The 18,738-nt window shown below is 37.4% G+C and overlaps 2 protein-coding genes across 2 annotated transcripts; both read right to left on the minus strand.

The window, feature by feature from the left end:
- Positions 1 to 7,477: 7,477 nt before the first annotated feature.
- LOC131327970 (LOB domain-containing protein 37-like) lies at positions 7,478 to 10,463 on the minus strand. The gene is made up of 2 exons (XM_058361086.1): positions 10,081 to 10,463; positions 7,478 to 8,210 (listed from the first exon to the last, which is right to left on the minus strand). The coding sequence occupies exons 1-2, from the start codon at positions 10,262 to 10,264 to the stop codon at positions 7,780 to 7,782; spliced, it is 615 nt and encodes a 204-aa protein (XP_058217069.1). The 5' UTR covers positions 10,265 to 10,463; the 3' UTR covers positions 7,478 to 7,779.
- A 4,995-nt stretch (positions 10,464 to 15,458) lies between these two features.
- LOC131327568 (uncharacterized) lies at positions 15,459 to 17,101 on the minus strand. Its single transcript, XM_058360720.1, is given in 3 exon segments — positions 15,459 to 15,713; positions 15,715 to 16,516; positions 16,962 to 17,101. Coding segments are annotated over 3 exon segments (1,197 nt in total).
- Positions 17,102 to 18,738: the final 1,637 nt, after the last annotated feature.

Consider the following 18,738-nt stretch of genomic DNA (forward strand, 5'->3'; position numbering starts at 1 on the left):
TTGCCTACTGCTTCGTTCGCTCCGGTATAAGAGATAACGCCCCAAGCGTAGGGCCTAATACGTCAGTTGAAGCATGATAATCCGAAAATTCGGGATCGTACCCAAGGAAATAATTAATACGGCTTTGCTGGATTTGTAGATGCAAGCAAGGGCTTTCAGCTTTTTAGACAGCCAACTTGGTTTTACGTGCGTAGTGAAAATTAAAAGGGGCTAAATTGAAAAGCTAATAAACTAAGAGAAAAGACAGGTTAGGTCTAGGAATTATTAACACTCACGACTCAAGTTAAAACTACATTTCTTACCCAAATACGCAATCCAGGATACACAATTAAGGTTTCCGAATCGAAAAAATAGAATGGTTCGAACACCAAGCTAGCTCTAGAATTTATTTAACAAATGCCTCGTGCGTCAGAGCTCCAAGTATCATGTGTGGTAAGTAGGCGATGCTCCTACTTACACATGATCAAGGAGATTAACACCTTAGCGATTTGATAAATAAACCCGAATCCCACATCGATTCCCGAACCAAAGGTTTAAACTTTATGGTGAAAAACGCAATTCTACTTGAGCCATGAGGTGCTAATCACCCCGTGACTTAACCTTGAAAAACTACTCACCCATATCTATTGAGATAGGAGCAAACAAAAATCTACTTAACATAATGAAATAACAATACTAGAAGAAAATTAGAGATTATGATAGATCGGGAGTAAAGCAACAACTTTAATTAAAGCGACAATATCAAAAACTAACAAATAAATGCAGAAATTAAAATATTCAAAACTGAAAATGAAGAACACTCAAGAACAATGTAAAGAGATTCAAAATCTATTCTAGATCTAAAAGTTGTGTAAGCAAATCTATTCTAAATCTAAAAGTTGTGTAAGCAAATCTATTCTACTCCCTACTACTTGGTACGCGCCCAGCATATTCTCCAAAGATGCTTTGAAAGTCCCCTCTAAGCCTTTCGGTACTGATGGAGAAGGCCTTAGGCTGGTCTGCTTAATCCTCTCGGTACCGATAGAACCAATTACTTGGTATCGGTACCGAGCTGTTTATCTGTTGCCGCTAGAAAGGGTCTCAATACCGATAGAACCAATTACTTGGTATCGGTACCAAAGAGCTTAAATCAGCACTTGACATCGTGGAGAAAATCGGGAAGGTTGCGTATCGTCTAGCGCTGCTGCCACAGCTAGACAGAGTACATAACGTGTTTCATGTTTCAATGCTCCGCAAGTATCTCGCATTACCCACGCATGTCCTCAACTGAGAAGACCTCACCATCGAGGAGGATGCGACCTATAAAGAAGAACCAATAGAAATTCAGGACCGAAGTGAAAAGACAATCCGAAACAAGACCGTCAGGTTGGTACAAGTTTTGTGGAAGCACCGCGGTTCTAAAAAAACCTTATGAGAAAGAGAAGAAACTATGAATATGAATTACCCTCACCTGTTCGAATCCGAGCGTGCATCTAATTTCGAGGACGAAATTGTTTAAGGGGGATAGTTTGTAACGACTCTAAATTTTAATGAATAAAAATTTCATTTAAATTTTTTCATTTCTTTTTAATTTCATAATATTGCTTTTAATATTTCTTTTTAATTCCTATAATCCGTCATAATTAGATTTTAGCCCTTTAAAATTCATTTCTTGATTAAAAGCCCTACTTGGCAAGTATAGTTAGCTTCTAACCAATTAGTTGAGGAAACCTAACTACCAATTCATCTAGTTACTTTCTCTTAACCCTATCTTTTAACCTTTACTCATTGGACAATAAAAGTTAGGGAAACTTTTATCCATTAAACACTAGGAAATCTAGATTTTTCACCTAAAGTACCATTCTAGATTTATTGAAGTACATATATAAGATTATATATAGACTTCTGTACTTCATACATTTATTTAAGCTTGCTTAAAGGACTTTAGTCCTTTCAAGGTATTATTCTAGAATATATTACCTCACCCCTTTAACCATTGGTCAACACATGCTAGGGTAAACTTTACCCCTTGGAAAATAAGGTTAGTCTACCAACAAGTACTAGGATTTTATTAAATAATCACTTCCTAAATTTTTCATGTGATTATATCCTTAAAAAAATATGTGTATATGTACCTTATAAATCTATTGCCCTAGATTTTCTAAAGATATTGTTATATATAGATATGTGTACTAAAGTACTCTAATATAATAATGTAATAGGAACATGTGCTTATTAGATTAGTTTATTAAGAAATCTTGACCTTATAATTTTTTATTGGATACTTGAAAATTTTAGTAGATTACATAGTACATTATGTACTTCTTTATTTATATATATACTTGGTCATACATATATACATACTCACACCAAGTACTAGAGAGAGAGAGAGAGAGAGAGAGAAGAGAGAGAGAGAGAGAAAAGTAAGGGAGAGATTTGAAGTGTACCTTGTCTTGATCTTCCATAATCTTCTTACACCCTTACAATCTATGGTTATACACTTCTCCAAGCAAAATTTATCTCCCATTGTCCTTATATGTTCTTTTAATCACTAAATCTTTGTACAAACCCTACTTTCTTCCACAAGATCTTTCCAAACCAACCCTAGAAGTACTAAATCTAGCCATACAAGCCTAGAACTAGGTGGGAGATGTACAAGCAACCCTTAACCTAACCTATCAAGCTTTTAATCAAGCTTGACAAGTGAAAAAAAATCAAATATATATATATATATATATATATATATATATATATATATATATATATATAGAGAGAGAGAGAGAGAGAGAGAGAAAGAGAGATTTCAGGTGGGAGAGGGAGAGAGGAGAGCCTTGGCCTATAAATAGCAAGCTCACCCAAGTCATTTCTCACACCTTCACTCCTTGCTCCAACCTTTCTCTAGAAATTTTAAGTTCCAAAGTTCAAGTTTCTTTAAGTTCTTGAAATTCTTGAGAGATACCACCAAACCACCTCTAGGTCTTTAAAGTCGCCTAATTTAGTTAGCAAAGTTGTTTCTAGGAAGAGAAAATTCAACTCTCTTCCTTTCGAAGCACTTTGGAACCATTACGCCACCGATTCGCAAAATCGACGACTTATTCTCAAAACCGACCAACCGCCAAGAAGAGAGGTAGAATCCCTTGTCATCTAACTCAACGTATATCGTAGAACCGTATGTTTAAAAATAGGATGTCTTTACTCTTTAGTTTAAAGTATAACATGAATATTTTTAAGTAGATAAGGTTATCTATCGCTTATAACGTTTAGAATGCATGATGGTTAACAAACTCGTTTTGCTAATGGTACTATGAGCATGTTGAATAATAAACTTTTACTTCAATAAACATATGTTGTTTAGAATTTTCTACAAAGGAAGAAAGAACGGATTTTGAAAGATAAGTATTTAACGTTTGATTAGAAGCATTCGTAATTTGATCTTTAGAATGATTTTGAGCATGATTTGTAATATAGAGTTGAATGATCTTATTAGTTTAGTTTCAAGATTACAATGAATGAATTATGAGTACGTATGTGAAATGTCCTACCGCGGAGTCGTTGCATGAAAACGAGACACAAAAATAGAGAAAGTAGAGACATGGCACCTAGGGTGTGGTTAATAAAAAGACGTGTTTTGAAAATGTGAAATGTTTTGAAAACCGCAATGTGGTCGGACGTGGTAGCCCATTGTGTGGTGTGTGTTTTTGTGTGCCAATGGGAACCCGGTGCGGCGGAACCATTGTGAGGATACTCGAGAGACCGGAATGGCAGAACCGAGGTTGGGTGTGTGGCATGGTTATCCGCGAAGAAGAGCCAATGCAAATGCGCCAATGGGAACCCGGTGCGACGGAACCATTGTGAGGATACTCGGAAGACCGGAACGGCGAAACCGAGGTTGAGTGTGTTAAAACGATTTTGGAAACGTTGATATGGTTATGAAATGTGGAAAATGGTGACACGGTTTACGAGGAATCGTGTAAGAGAATCTCGGAAAATCATGGACACCAATGTTAGTTTGGATAATGAATGTGGATGTGTCATTGTTAACTATTTTGTCGAATATGTATGAACTATGTGGAAATCATTGAATTTATGATCGTTTGTTCGTAAGTTAAAGGTTAGTGGGTATGAGTTACTCTATTGAGCTTTTGTAGCTCACGGTGTTACCTTTGGTGACCCTGACATATTATATTGGTGGCGACACTGGTATAATGTGTCAGATCTTATAGATGAACATGGTGAACTTTATACCTTGGAAGCCTTTGGAGCCGAGGAGCTGGTTAGGATGGAGGAACAGGCAGAGCAGTAGTTAAGAACCCTAGTTCCCTCCCTTATTTGAATAAAAGTACTTGTTTAAGGCTTATGATGTAATATTGAGTCAGACTCTATTTAATTTTTTTCAATGAAATTGTCTATTTAACGTTTCCAAAATTAGGAGCGTTACACAATGCATATTTGTCCAATCACAAACGAGTTCCAATCACGCATCCGACGATACCAAATTATTCGTCTCGATGAGATGATTCCAATGTAGGGTGTTTTTGAGTTATTAAGTTTAGTTATAGAATTGGTGGAATTTGGTTATTTGCTAAAAGACTTGTAACTTTGCTTATAACAATGTGGGGTGTTTTCTGAGTTTTATTGTTAAATTTGCTTATCTATACCCATCTGCTTATTAGAATAGGGATGCTTTAAAAGACGCTAGGCGAAGGGTTTTCGCTCATTCGATAGCCTTCTGTGAGTTTAGAACGGATTTAATCTCTGGTGCCAAACTATGGGGACGACTATTCGCAGCCCCGTATTTTCTCCCATAGCCTGTTAAAAATTTTCAATTATACTAGACAATTAGTTACCGAAATTGAGATACATTTTCAGCATATAATTACTGAAATATAATATTTTTTTCAATAGCTATTTACCGAAAATGTATGTTCGGCAGTTGTTTACCGAAAGTTGAACATATTTTCGACATGTAATTACCGAAATATAATCTTGTTTTCAACAGCTATTTATCGAAATGTTGTGTATGATTTTCTTATCGAAATGTAGTGGGTTAAGGAAGAAAATACGGAGCTGCGAATAGTCGCCCCCAAACTATTGATTCGAATCCAATTCAAGTGCAGGGTTTATATAATTAATAAATAGAATACTTATATGAAATATACTAGTAAATCGATTAGCACATAATTATGAAGATTACTGCGACACAACATAACATTGAGGACAAACCAAGTACTAAGTAATGGTGTAATTACTTTGTGCCACCACAAGCCCCACCAATTGGGTGATTGGATAATGCAATAGGTGGGACCCTAAACCGACCAACTTTCTATACCCTTGAATGAGTAATTATTGAATGGTCTTAGGGCGCCATCACGTGATATTTTAATACTTTTTTAGTACATATTTTTGTGGGATTCACACTGTGAAGGTGCTTCAAAACCACCAAATATTTTTTCATGTACTGCAACTGAAGGGAAAAAATTTCGGTGCCGAGCGGGTACCACGTATGGCTTGCTCACACATTTAAGCCGTCCATTGCGTGTTTGAACGGCTCAGATTTGGAGAGAGAAAAATGAAAAAAATATTGGGGTGAGAAGAGAGAGAGGGTTTTAATATGAGCCATTCAAAAGTATATTGAACGGCTCGGATGCGCCGAACGGGTACCACGTAGGATATACCCACTCGGCACTGAAAAATCACTCCCACTGAAGAGAGTTGCAATAAGCATCTTCATTTGCCACGGTGCCTCAATACACAAATCATGGGCGCCGCTATTCGCAACCCTTTATTTTCTCCTATAGCCCACTATATTTCGGTAAATAGTTGTTGAAAATCATAAATAACATTTCGGTAAATTGCTGTTGAAAACAAGATTATATTTCGGTAACTACATGTCAAAAATATGTTCAACTTTCGGCAAACAACTGCCGAACATGCATTTTCGGTAAATAGCTGTTGAAAAAAATAGAGTCCTGCTACATACACAACAAATCTGTGCACAGATTGTGCAAAGATTTTGTTGTGGGGCCCACCACGGGTCCCACACAAATCATCCGAGCCGTTCATTAAATGTAAAACATTTTTTCAAGGGTCCCCGTAAAAAATAAGCTCAATCCAATACCAATAGGTGCTTCATCCAACCATTTAACTTTTCATTCAGATTTTCGGATAATGAAAAGTTATATGGTTGGATCGAGCACCTATAGGTATTGGATTGAGCTTATTTTTTACAGGGACATTTGAAAAAATGTTTTACATTTAATGAACGGCTCGGATGATTTGTGTAGGACCCATGGTGGGCCCCACAACAAAATCTGTGCACAATCTGTGCACAGATCTGCTGTATATGTAGACTTTCTGAAAAAAATATTATATTTCTGTAATTGGATGCTGAAAATATATCTCAATTTCGATAACTAACTGTCGAATATAATTGAAAATTTTTAACGGACTATGAGAAAAAATAAAGGGCTGCGAATAGCGGCGCCCCAAATCATTTGACTTTTAATATGTCAAAACTTTATTTAGCCAATTGGCTGGCTAAATAGGCCCTAGGCCCTTAAATGTGCTAATTGCGAATAGTGGGTGAATAATCAAGTATTCAAAATTTCAAATCCTAAGAACCACAAGCTGGGTGAAAGTTCAATGGCGAGTACCTTGTACACTCATGCATTGCATTAGAAGGTGGTTTTAAACCTCCGCCACTCACCTTACACTCATGCATTGCATTAGAAGGTGGTTTTAAACCCCTGCCGCACACCTTGAACTCTTACTGAAATGCGTATAAGGGCATACCACTTGGTTGTCATTTCCTTTGCCACATATAAAGTTGAATAACACTCTCGCAGTCATTTTCAAATTTTACTTTTTAAAGCAAAACAAAAAATCACCATGTTTTGTGATTTTAATAGTCAAAACTTTTTTTTTAGCACACTTATTCCTTGTTCGGTTGTGGGTTTGGAAAATTTTTAGGTTTGGTTTTTGGGTAATGACTGAGAAAATAAAATAGGGTAATAATTGAAGATAAGGGTAATGAGTGGAGAGAGATAGAGAGAGAAATAAAATTAATGATTGGATATAGATGTAATGAGTGGAGAGATAAATGAAAATAATGATTGAAAATATAGGTAATGAGTGGATTTGGATTTTGAATTTTTTTTTTCAAGCCTACAACCGAACAAGGTATTAATTAAAATTCTGAACTCTATTTTTAATCTACTTATCGAAAATTTAAAAGTTCATTTTTGTCGATTCTTTTCCTCCCCTTAGTTCGGCCCCTCCCTACTAGAGATCCTGGCTCAGCCACTGCGAATGGCCGTGTGCGGATTCACGAGTCGATGCTGAATTCATTTCCTTACTCTCCTTTTTTAAAATTAAAATTGAAATCAGTACCATATACTTTTACCAACGAACATAAATTGTTTTTCCAGGTCAGCACGCTAATTTTTCACACTACAATTTGCATTCCTTTTTTATGAAATCAGACAATCGCATGCTCAAATTGAAAAATAAACTGCCCCGAAGGCTACAATTTGCATTCCATGAAATTCCCTTCTTACATTGTAGCAACTACAAAATAGAGGAGTGAGAAGCAAATTCACAAACTCAGAGTAGTAAACTGTAAAACTGAAATTAAAAGCAAGTGGGTGGGTATCTGGATAACTCTCTCTCATCTTTCTCTCTCTACCATCACATACGACAAGTGAGAGAAATCAGAGTGTTCCCGGACACAACCCCCCGCAGAAAACTCGCCGGTCATAATCACCGGGGAAAACCCTCAAGGCATAAACTCCGGTAACCCGACTAGAAGAACAATCTCAGAAGCTTTCCTTCGCTCCGTTGATAACCCAAACCGCTCCCCAACGACGTCGTGTCGGACTCCTCCGACGGCGTCTCCGCCCGCCGCCGACTCTCCCTCCCGCCGGCCGTCTTCTTCGCCGGAAAGATCTGGTTCAGGTTGAGATCGAGGTCGGATGTCTCCTTCGCGTTACACGCCGATTGAATATTCAGGGATCTGAACAAGTCGACGTTGCTTGCATTAGAGGCGTCGTCGACGTCGTCAGCCCGAGATCCACCGGAAAACTCCTGCATCGGATGTAATACGCCGCCTAGAAGCACCGTCTCGACAGCTGACTGGCAAAGGTTCCAGTTTCCGGTCCATAACAGCCCCACCGCTCCGTTCACCGGATTAACTGTCCGTCCACAGGCTTCGAACAACAGTGACTGGAAGAGTGCTGTGTCACAATCCATAAAAACGTCATCGTTTGAACCAACGCGATATACGTGTGTACATATCTATCTATGCGAGCGCTTGGACGGTCCAGTCCGTTTCATGGGTTCCCATGCATCCGACTACCGTTGTATCCGGAACGGTAATGATTTCCACACATATTTTTGTGCGCAAATCATGCACATATATTTTTGTGGGGTTCATATCGACGTCCCACAAAATAATTCAAATCGCTCATGTTTTTTAAAATATTTTTTGAAGGATTCTTGTAAAAAATCAGCTCAAACGGATATCGGTAAGAATTTTTTCAGAAATCGTAAGGCGAATCATTCTGTTTTTTCGTACGATTTCTAAGAAAGCTCTTACCGATATCCGTTGGAGCTGATTTTTTACAGAAACCCTTCGAAAAATATTTTAAAAAAATTGAACGGTTCGGATCATTTTGTGGGACCCCGATATAAACCCCACCAAAATGTATGTGCATGATATGTGAACAAAAGTATGTGCGAGTAGCATTGTTGTATCCGGAATTGCTTTTTAAAATTTGGGAAAATGACGGCCAAGTATATATTTTAATAAGTAATACCCATTAAAGACATGCGGAGAACATTTGTTAATGTTGAAAATATTTTTGACGGGTATTAATTATCAAAATACGTCATGAATCATCATTTTCCTTTAAAATTATGTGCATAAACTTTTTTGGTAAATAATGATACAGTATGTCAGAAAAAGTAACAGTAGAAAGATATTTATTCGCGGAACAACTGTGAATAAGCTGTTTACAAAGGCGGTAAATCTCGCCCATTCATTTCGGCAATCAACGGTTTGAATTTCAAAAAAAAAATTCTGAGCAAGAATTCAGAAAAGTTTTTTTTTTTTAAAATCTAAACCGTTTGGATTTTGAACGCGTGTGATTCACCTTCGTAAAATTTTTATATGTTAACGGAACGGTAATAACAATACTACCTCCGTTCTAATTTAATTATCGCTTTTGAGAGTTCGTGTCACTTTTCAATTGATTATATATTATAATTTATAATATTTTAAATAATTTTGAAAACATTGTATTATAAAACAAATCAAGATCTATCAAATAAAATTCATATTAAATATAAAAGTCATTACCAATTTAAAAATATAACTAATTTTTTTATTTAGTTAAAATAAAACTAAAATAAGTAAATTGGAACGGAGAGTATATGAATTAACTTTATTTTTTACACGGTAATAGTTACAATATATGGTACTAACTTCATTTTTTACCATTTTTTTTTTCCGGTTGTTTCGTATTTTATATTATAGGCCGGTTTCCGTTACGTATTTATTTATTCATAATTCGTGAATTAAAAATAAACAAATATGTAGCAGGAACCGGCCGATAAAATACGAAACAACCAACATTTAAAGCCTTAGGCCTTTCATGAGAGCATCCTTTGCAAGCTCAATTAGAAACTGGATAATCGAGACCGTTAACTCTATAAATCTTATCAAGAACAAGAAATGGGACAAAAATATGTTACAGGAACCGGCCGATAAAATACGAAACAGCCGACATTTTAAAGCCTTAGGCCTTTCATCAGAGCAATCCTTTGCAGGCGCAATTAGAAATTAGATAGTAATCGAGACCGTTCCCTCTTTAAACCTTGTCAAGAACATGAATTGCGTCAAAAATAACGTTGATCAGATACTGTTTTTAATACGTTTTCATCACGGATTTACGTTGAAAAGAAAATACTGTAACACTGCATCGAAAAAATCATCAATTTTTTTCTCAAAATCTCGTCGTTTAATCATCAAAATAAGCTCCAAAAAGGCCCCGCAAATAGAGGGACGAAGGGATCAGATATATCCAATTACGGAGAGGGAATTACCGGGGCGTTGGGAATCGGGGACGGCGGTGAGGAAGGAGATGAGGCCGGCGCGGCCGAAGAACTTGGCGACGAAGAGGGTGGCGTTGGCCTGAGCTTGAGGGTTTTCGATTCCGATGAGAGACTGTCTGAGTATGCAGTTCTCATTGCAACCCTTTCGAAGAACTCGGCACCCGTTGCAACTCATCTTTTAAACTGCAATTCTCCTTCACATGAAAACTCTGATACGAAAAACCGATTGGATTTTCCTTTGAAGAAGAATGGGAGGTGGGTTCTGGGTTTGGGATGTGGAGAAAAGTGGGGGAATTATTGGGTGGGTGGTGGCCAGGGTTTATAACTTTAACCAAGGTTGGGTTTAGTTAGGAAAAGCTAACTGTGATTAAAGGATGACTTTTTGGAAAGGGTTTTGTTTTATAGTAGTAGTATTGGTTTGGGAGTGGGGGGGGGGGCCTGGGGGGTTCCAAGGTGTTTGGCAGAGAGCGGTTCCGTGTCTCCGCGAACGGGTGGGCTCATGTTCCTCCCCTACCTTTTGATTTCTGTGTGCTCCTTGTCACTGAGAATAAATTATTAATCGCTCGTGAAGCACTATCAGTCTATCAAGTAACTTCCGGCCATAGAGTTTGATATTTTTAAAAATACGTGTCATTTTTAAATTGTATATATTTTTTAATTCATAATATTTTAAGTGATTTTTTTAACTTTATTTAATAGAACAAATTACAATATATCAAACAAGATACATATTGCTTATAAAAAAATTACGAATTAAAAGATATAATTAATTTTTCATAGAGCTGGAATAATGAAAGTGCTAAATTTTATAAGATGGAAGGAGTAGTATTTTAGGGGCCTTCTCGATTGCACATACGTGTTGTGATTGCCACATAAATGTATGATTGAAAAAGAGTAGTAGTTCAGTAATTCGGGAGCACCGCTATGTAATGCTTCGGATCATTTCAAACAATACATTTATGTAAAGTGACCTCATATGAACGTGTGGTTATGGAATAATTTGAAGCCTGAAGTGGTAGTGCTCCCCGGGGTTACTGAAAGCACCGAAAGCACTCAATAATCACTCGCTTAATTCAAAAAGTCTAGGTATACAATTCAAATACGACACCAAAAACAACCTTTTACATACATGTAAGATTTACATCCGCTGTATGTAAACCCCACATGTATATAAGATGTTATGTTTGGTGTTGTGTACATATGTAATATAGTACGTTATAATATATATAAATTTGGGAAATGATAATGCCAAAACTATTTTTGTTGGTGTTAAAACTCCAATATATAAAAAGATTGTACCATGTCAAGTGACAAGTCTTTTATGCATTGAAGTTTTAACACCAAACAAAACAGTTTTGGCATTATCACTATCATATAATTTTTGCGCTTAATTACTGTTGTTGTGCAGGCAGTGGAATACTCCCTCCGTTCGGATTTAAAAGTCACATCGTTCAATTCTAACTGAATAAAAAAGAAGTTATATCTTTAAATTAATGAATTTTATATCCAATATAGATTTTGTTTGATAGATCTCCATTAGTTCTATAAGACAATATTTTCAAAATTACATAATATATTATAAATTACAAGATATAATTGATTGAAAACTGGAACGAACTCTCCAAAAAGACTATTAAATTTGGACGGAGGGAGTATTTCTAACTTTTTACACCCCAACTAGCAGGTGACTGGGTGTGTTAAAGTGCATGAGTACCACAGTCCTAAGCATGATCCATGTTGATTCCCAATCCAAAATAGAAGCGGTGTAAAAATTTGATCCGTTTTTTGTTTGGCTTCTCGAATTTTTGTGTGTAAAAAAATTACGTTGATCGAACGTCGCCATTAACTTGAATGGAGTACTTTCGCATTGAGCAAAACTAGCGGCTAATATCATATCGAGACAAACATGTCTCAATCATATTGCTACTGATGTGTGATCAAAGTAGTTATGGTGAGCACAACCTACACGATGAGCCATATAAATTGAAACTAGCTATTTGAATCGACCTTTTTTTTTTTAATACTATGAAATGGGTCGAACATTTGGGTCACAACATATGTATATATAGCTTGTTGCGCCTCACTCTCATCAGGCCCCCCAAATTCCATACTCCCCTAGATAAAAAAAGCTAATTTATCGTTGGCTGCGTGGGCATAAAAAATGAGACTGGATTAAAAGTATTTTTCGAGTGATAATATTTAATGAGAGACTCTGAAGTTACTTTTCTCTTTTATCGGATAGTGAAATTATACAACTATTCACTTTCTATCTCATTCTTTATTCTTTATACCATCTAAATAAAAGAAGAGTTGCAAGGGTAGTGGTAGTCCAATGATAGACGCCTTAAACTCCCATGCATTTGTGCAGGTTCAAATCTTACCGGCCCCATCCACAATCCCTTAGAATATGGAGTACTAGATTAGATTTCTTGCCTTGTGTAAATAAAAAAGATCAATAATTGTACTAAATAATCTCATACTATCATATACAACCTCATCAAGTACTACTTTCCAGGAGATCCTGATGTCACTTGTGTAGTTGTGTGTCCCATCTTGATCTCACATTTTTTAATCTTTCTAGAAAATAATCCACCAATTAATCTTTCTAAAAAATAATCCATCAATCAAACGTGTCCGTTGCGTATTGATGATCAAATAAAAAAAAAAAAAAAACCCATTGCGTATCAATGTTCATTGCATAGTAGTCAAGGCATACGTGTGTTAGGCGGAACACCTAAGTTATTAAAAAATTATTCAATGAAAAAACAAGATGCGTGGATCTAATGAAATGAAAACAGTGCTCCTCGGCAAATATTCCTCACTATTTGCAAACGAACCGAAGCTCGTGACTCGGCTTGTTAAGGCTGGGCTCTACTTGTTTAGTAATCAAACCGAGCTTGAATTCAAGTTTTAGGCTCGTTTACTAAATGAGTCGACCTCAGTACTTAAAAGCTTAGCTTGTTTAAAGAAGCTCGTCAGACTCGTTTAGTAAACAATCCGAACTTGAACACTATAAAGCTTGGCTTGGCTTTTTGCACCCTTGCTTGAGGGAAGTTTTGCCATTTTGAAAAGCCTTAGCTCCATTAAAAATTTGGTTAATAGGCCAGTTGTTTCGATGAACCCAATGGTCGGGTTCGTTTGGTACGTTCACATTTTTTATTAGCCATTAACATCGAAAAATATCTTAGCTTGATCCTTTAGTAACTTGTCAGGATTAATTAACCAACCAAATCAACCCATCCTTTTTACTAACAAAAAGTCTAGAAATACAATTCCGGATATAACTGCGTTGGCAACCGTTCGATATATGTGGGTTCACATGTATCGAGCGGTTTTCAATATAGTTATGTCCAGAGTTTTTTACTAATTAATACTCCTCTTTTTACTAATATATATGCATGTCATGAGTGTAAAGTTTCTTACGCAAAACAAAGACTTTGTCGGTTGGTAGTTCAATAAGGTGCAGCATTATCATTTTACTATTGATTTGTCCTTCACCAAATCTGTACCACATTCTCATTTTGTGACAATGTTATGTTGAGATTCCTCTGCCTCTTACCTGATCTTTGACAGGAAGATATGATTCATGCTTTCTCCCCATTTTTGAAAAAGCTCCCCCAATTATTCTCTTTATTTAATTTAGTCAAGGACCATAATATTCGACGGCAAACTCCGAGGGGTTGGCCGAGACGCAGAGGTTTGCTATTTTTTAGGATTTTAATTAGGTTTGAAACCCCCATGTGTTATCAACTAATTTGTAGTCAATTCATATGGAACTTTGCTCTTACTTTAATTGGATTCCCGGGAAGTGAACGAAGAAAATTAGGCCTCAAAAAATAGTCGAGGTGCATGCACGTAAACTGGCCAAGACATCTAAATTATATAAAAAGAGATATTTGACAGCAAGTTGTGTGCAACCTAGGCTCAATAATTGTGAATTCTCAAGTAGGTATTTTAATTAATCAAAGGGATAAAAGTGGTTCGCATATTGACATCTTGTGCATGGCTTAATATGACAACATTATCTGCAAATTAAGCAATAGATAAAATGGGACTGTTTTTGGAGAGCAGATCGTTCCAGTATGGTAAATGAAAATGAAAACTTTACCCACAAAAAAAAATGAAAATGAAAACATGTCACGCAACATGTCTTAAATGAGAAAAACTATTTCACGGAGCTTTCCGTGAATAGTGCTTTACGGAGGTGAATCGCGTCCGTTCAAAATGTATTGGACGGTCTGAATTTTAATAAAGAGCTAAACTTTTATTTGGTAAAGTTTAATTAAAATTCAGACCGTCCAATGCCGAAATGAACGGCTGAGATCAAGCGACTCCGTAAATTACCTCTTCACAGCGGCTCTTTGAATAAGCTATGCATACTCGTCTTAAATTACGGTACGAAGGAGTACGCCTCTTTAGATTACCAGATCAGAATTGGTGCTTGTTTTAAGAGACAAGAATTGAATACAAGGACTATTAATGATTTCTTAGTTATCCATGCATGTAAAGCAAATCTGCAGAAACATTATAACCAAATTTTTCTATAGCTTATATTACTTAGAGAATCCGTATCACCCTTTCTAAATTTTGAATCAAATTACACCTTAAAAAATTACTTTACTTCTTTAACTATTCACTTTTAAAATGTCTACAGCATCAGGCTCTCTATATTGAAGTTATTCCATTAAAAATAGTGTTTCCTTAATTTTTTTATCCCTCCCATGAATGCAATTTTTTTATCCCTCCCATGAATGCAAAAGTAATATCGTGTGAACAGTAAAATAACCAAATCAATTGAATGCAAAAGCAAAGCTACTGACTTGAAAATAGTAAAATATTCCATACCGTGTGAACAATAGCTCGTGATAGGTAACGAGCAACTGTAGATTACAGAGATGGTGGAGCTAGGCTGATGCACATGATTTTTCAGATTTCAAGTTGCTAGTTTAGCTAAGAAGGACAATTTTTAACTAATGGAGATACTAATGCGGATGCTCTAAAGCTCAAATTTGTCTAGCTTACAAGGGAAAATCTCAGGATCTCTTTGGCTCGTTAATTTCACTGCTTTTTTAAAATGCAAGGAAAAAATATTAATCTTTTTTTTTCGTTTTTGAATATATACAATCTCTGACCTATTATAGCGTAACTTACGGCCGCTTTCTGAGTCATATTCCTGACTCATCCAAACACGCTACGGAAATTACTTCTAAAGGAAAATCCAAACAAGAGAAGCTCCGACGATTTATGGAAATACAAGCCTTAAAAAGCCAGAGTCTGCGAGAAACAGGAAATGCTAGTTTAACTCTCAGCCCTCTTCCCAGTCTATATCATCTTCGTCATCTCCTGATGCATCAGCTTCGACATTCAAATCATTCACCCTTGTAACTTTCGCCTGTATTGCCTGCAGGTGCAGCTTCTTCCCACTGATCCATAACTTCATCTCCTTCATTGTCATCACGTTTGGACTTGCTGCCAACTTGAAGATCAATATTTTGAGTCAGTGGCTTTTTGTCCAATCCACGTTGTTCTTTTGTAAGGTTCATTCCTTGCTTGATCATCCAAGGAGGCAGAACTTTCGTAGCTGAATTTGAATTCTCAGATTCCGTGTCCAGTGTCCTCTCCTCTTTGATCATCAACACCACAAAAGGCTACTTCAACCTTTGTTTTTCCAACAAATGGCATAGGCGGTGTTCCACCAAAACCTTAGGCAGATACACGCCTAGCATTGGCACGACGAATTGCCCACGCGTGGAGATTTCCAAATTCGGGAACTGGCACATCTTTTACTTTGCCGAGTTGATCCTTTAGTGGCTTAAGCTGTTCCTCCAGCTTCCGAAGCATGTCCTTCAGCCCATCCCCCATTTCTCGAGCAGCAGCTAAATTGTCACTCTCAGCCACAAGTTCCCTGTTACAACTTTTGCAATGAAAATATTCATCCTTGAGAGAAGCAATAAGTTGCAGTGCATTCATAGCAGTATAACTCTTTCCGCAGTTGGGGCATCTATACTCCTGAACAGTCTTCTTGTTCTGGATCTCATCTTTTGGCTTCTTCCTCATTCGGTGCAGTTTGTACCTCACGACATCATATATCTGTGCATAGTCCAAACAACAATAGGATTGATCAGTGTGCTGCAGCTTAATCTTTTCTTCTCCCTCTCGCCCATGCTAACCATCAGCTGTGGCAGCACTATATATCTTTGCTGCCTCTTTCCTATGGTCCCTAGTGACTAGCTTTTCTTCTTCGAAGAATCGCAGTGTTCGATGAAGTTGCTTTGATTGTAGCTTCAAGTCCTTTGCTAAATCTTTCTCTCTTACCTACTAGCGTCTGGTGAGAGCATCGAGTATAACCACAGCAATGCCTCGATTGTCGCTCCTCCCAGTTTCGGGCGGATTCTCGATGTCATTGTTAATAGCCCTCGTACCAATTCTCTCATTTTTATGTCACGTCTCGTCATCTATCCTGCCCCTACAGTCAGATTCTCGTTCATAACCTAACATGCAGATGCTCATTTAGGTATTCCTCAACGTGTCAAACTACGGTAGGTTAATTATGTCTATTTGCCAAATGCTATACCAAATGAATAGTCGACAACAGATAATAATAAGAATAGCGTAGTCAACACCCCGCACGACATCTGTTTCCTCTAGTCACCATGTACTACAATGATATTCAGATTCTGAGTTCAATACAACCAACTTCGCCCTTAGAGTCACCACAGCTTTTCTCGGGTCTTTTCCCTAAGTTGAACCTGAAGAGAGTCACCATGGCTTTACCCAAGTCTATTCTTAAATCTGCAGAGCAGTAGGGTCACCACGACTTTGAACGGGTCTATTCCCTCTTTCACAGAGTAATAAGGTCACCACGGCTTTACCCGGATCTATTCCCACATTCATAGGGCACTTGGGTCACCACGGCTTTACCCGGGTCTATTCCCATATTCAACATATAGTCACGATTAGCAGTGTGCACGGGTCGGGTTCGGCTCGAACCCGCCACCTGACCCGACCACATCGGGTTGGGAAATACACACCCGTCGGTCGACCGACTCCACTATCCAACACGACCGATCCGACAACATCGAATTGTTGGTCGGGTTTCGGTTTCGACCGAACAAAACAGATCTCAAGGAAAAAGAAAACAGATCTTAAGAAAAAAAAAAAACCTAAATCTTAAGAAAAGGAAGCTGATAAAGACGACGATTAATCTTTTGGCGTCGGTTGTTGTCATCGTTTTCTGCTGGCGAGGTCATGGACTCATGGTCTCTGCAAAGATGAATGAGGAAGGAGAGAGAGGCGATGGGGAACCAGGAACGGTCTGAGAGAGAGAAAGAGAGACGATGGACAGCGCGGTGGAGGCTTATGGCGGACGGTGCGGCGGAAGCTAGCTCATGGTCGGTCTCCATTTCCAGATCTAGACGAAGAAGTGGAGGGCGGCTGTATCTCTGTAGGTTTTAGTTTGGGGCGACTGGAACAAGAAAAATGTATATATGTGTGTGTCTTCGGGTCGGGTTGGACCCGACGGGTAAAACACATATGAACCCGAACCCGAACCGAAAACAGATTTTTAAACAAAAACCAACCCGTACCCCGACTGAGTGCTTGCTCGGGCCCACCCAAAACCCTTCGGGTCGGGTCGGACCACGGATAAGCGAGTATTTTGCACAGGCCTAGTCACGATGCAAACAAATTGATACGATTTCACAATAGAGTCAACCCTACGATGATCGTTATGAGAGTGACATTTGCATATCAATGAGTACTTCCATCATGTCCTATCTCGGATTAACCTATCTCATACCGATAACAACTCATCACATCACCATTTTAACGTTAGCTTATTGGTTAACCGAATCATCTCATATTTTCCTCAATTTCTTACATTTATAAAACTTTTAAATAATATATGAAAAATACGGGTCCTTACACTTAATTCCAGGGGTCTTGCTAACCTCCGCTTAGAGCATCCACAACCGCAATGGTAATAATCAAAATCAATAACCAAAATGTGTCACATCAGCATTTGATTATCCATTTAGATCATGTATAATAAGTGAGTTAGGAGTTGGGATATAATTATTAATCTTGTAGTCCCTTTTAACTCTTTTTTTGATTGCACAATAGGGGTTGAGATTAGTAATACTATGGGATTACCAATCCTCCAAATTCATGGGATTATCAATACCACCTCCCACTAGGTATTACTAATCCTATCTCAAGCTCTGTGATGCAAAATGACCTCCTTACCCAGGGTATTTTTTGGTAATATCAGTGGTACCCTTTTATTACTCACCCACCTATCCGCAAAAGGACTCCTCATACTTAAAAACACCCAGACCCAGTCATGTATGTATGATAAATATAAAAAAGGATGTTCCAAGCCTTCCATAACTTGAGGACCAGAGTCCATTGGCTTTTGCCTTCTGTAATGCAACATCCAGTATTTGTCAGATACTTTAATCCAAATAAAAAAAAATTACTTTTACCCAAATATTTCTTAAAATATCTAAGAAAAAATCTAAAAGCAGGTTCTTTGGGCTTTATCTTGGATATTTCCAAAAATATTTAGGCAAAAGTCATAATTTTTTACTTTTTTGATTCATTTTGACAAGACGAATCAATAATCTCCACAAGTTAGGTGCAAAATTAACA

The sequence above is a fragment of the Rhododendron vialii genome, chromosome 5a (assembly GCF_030253575.1).
Source record: "Rhododendron vialii isolate Sample 1 chromosome 5a, ASM3025357v1".
In the NCBI taxonomy this organism is placed as follows: Eukaryota; Viridiplantae; Streptophyta; class Magnoliopsida; order Ericales; family Ericaceae; genus Rhododendron; species Rhododendron vialii.

What these genes read in the sequence shown, in the direction of transcription:
- LOC131327970 (XM_058361086.1), bottom strand. Translation starts at nt 10,264, where the DNA reads ATGAGTTGCAACGGGTGCCGAGTTCTTCGAAAGGGTTGCAATGAGAAC. An exon ending in CCCCGATTCCCAACGCCCCG is followed by an intron (nt 8,211 to 10,080) that starts GTAATTCCCTCT and finishes ATTGTGACACAG; the next exon opens with CACTCTTCCAGTCACTGTTG.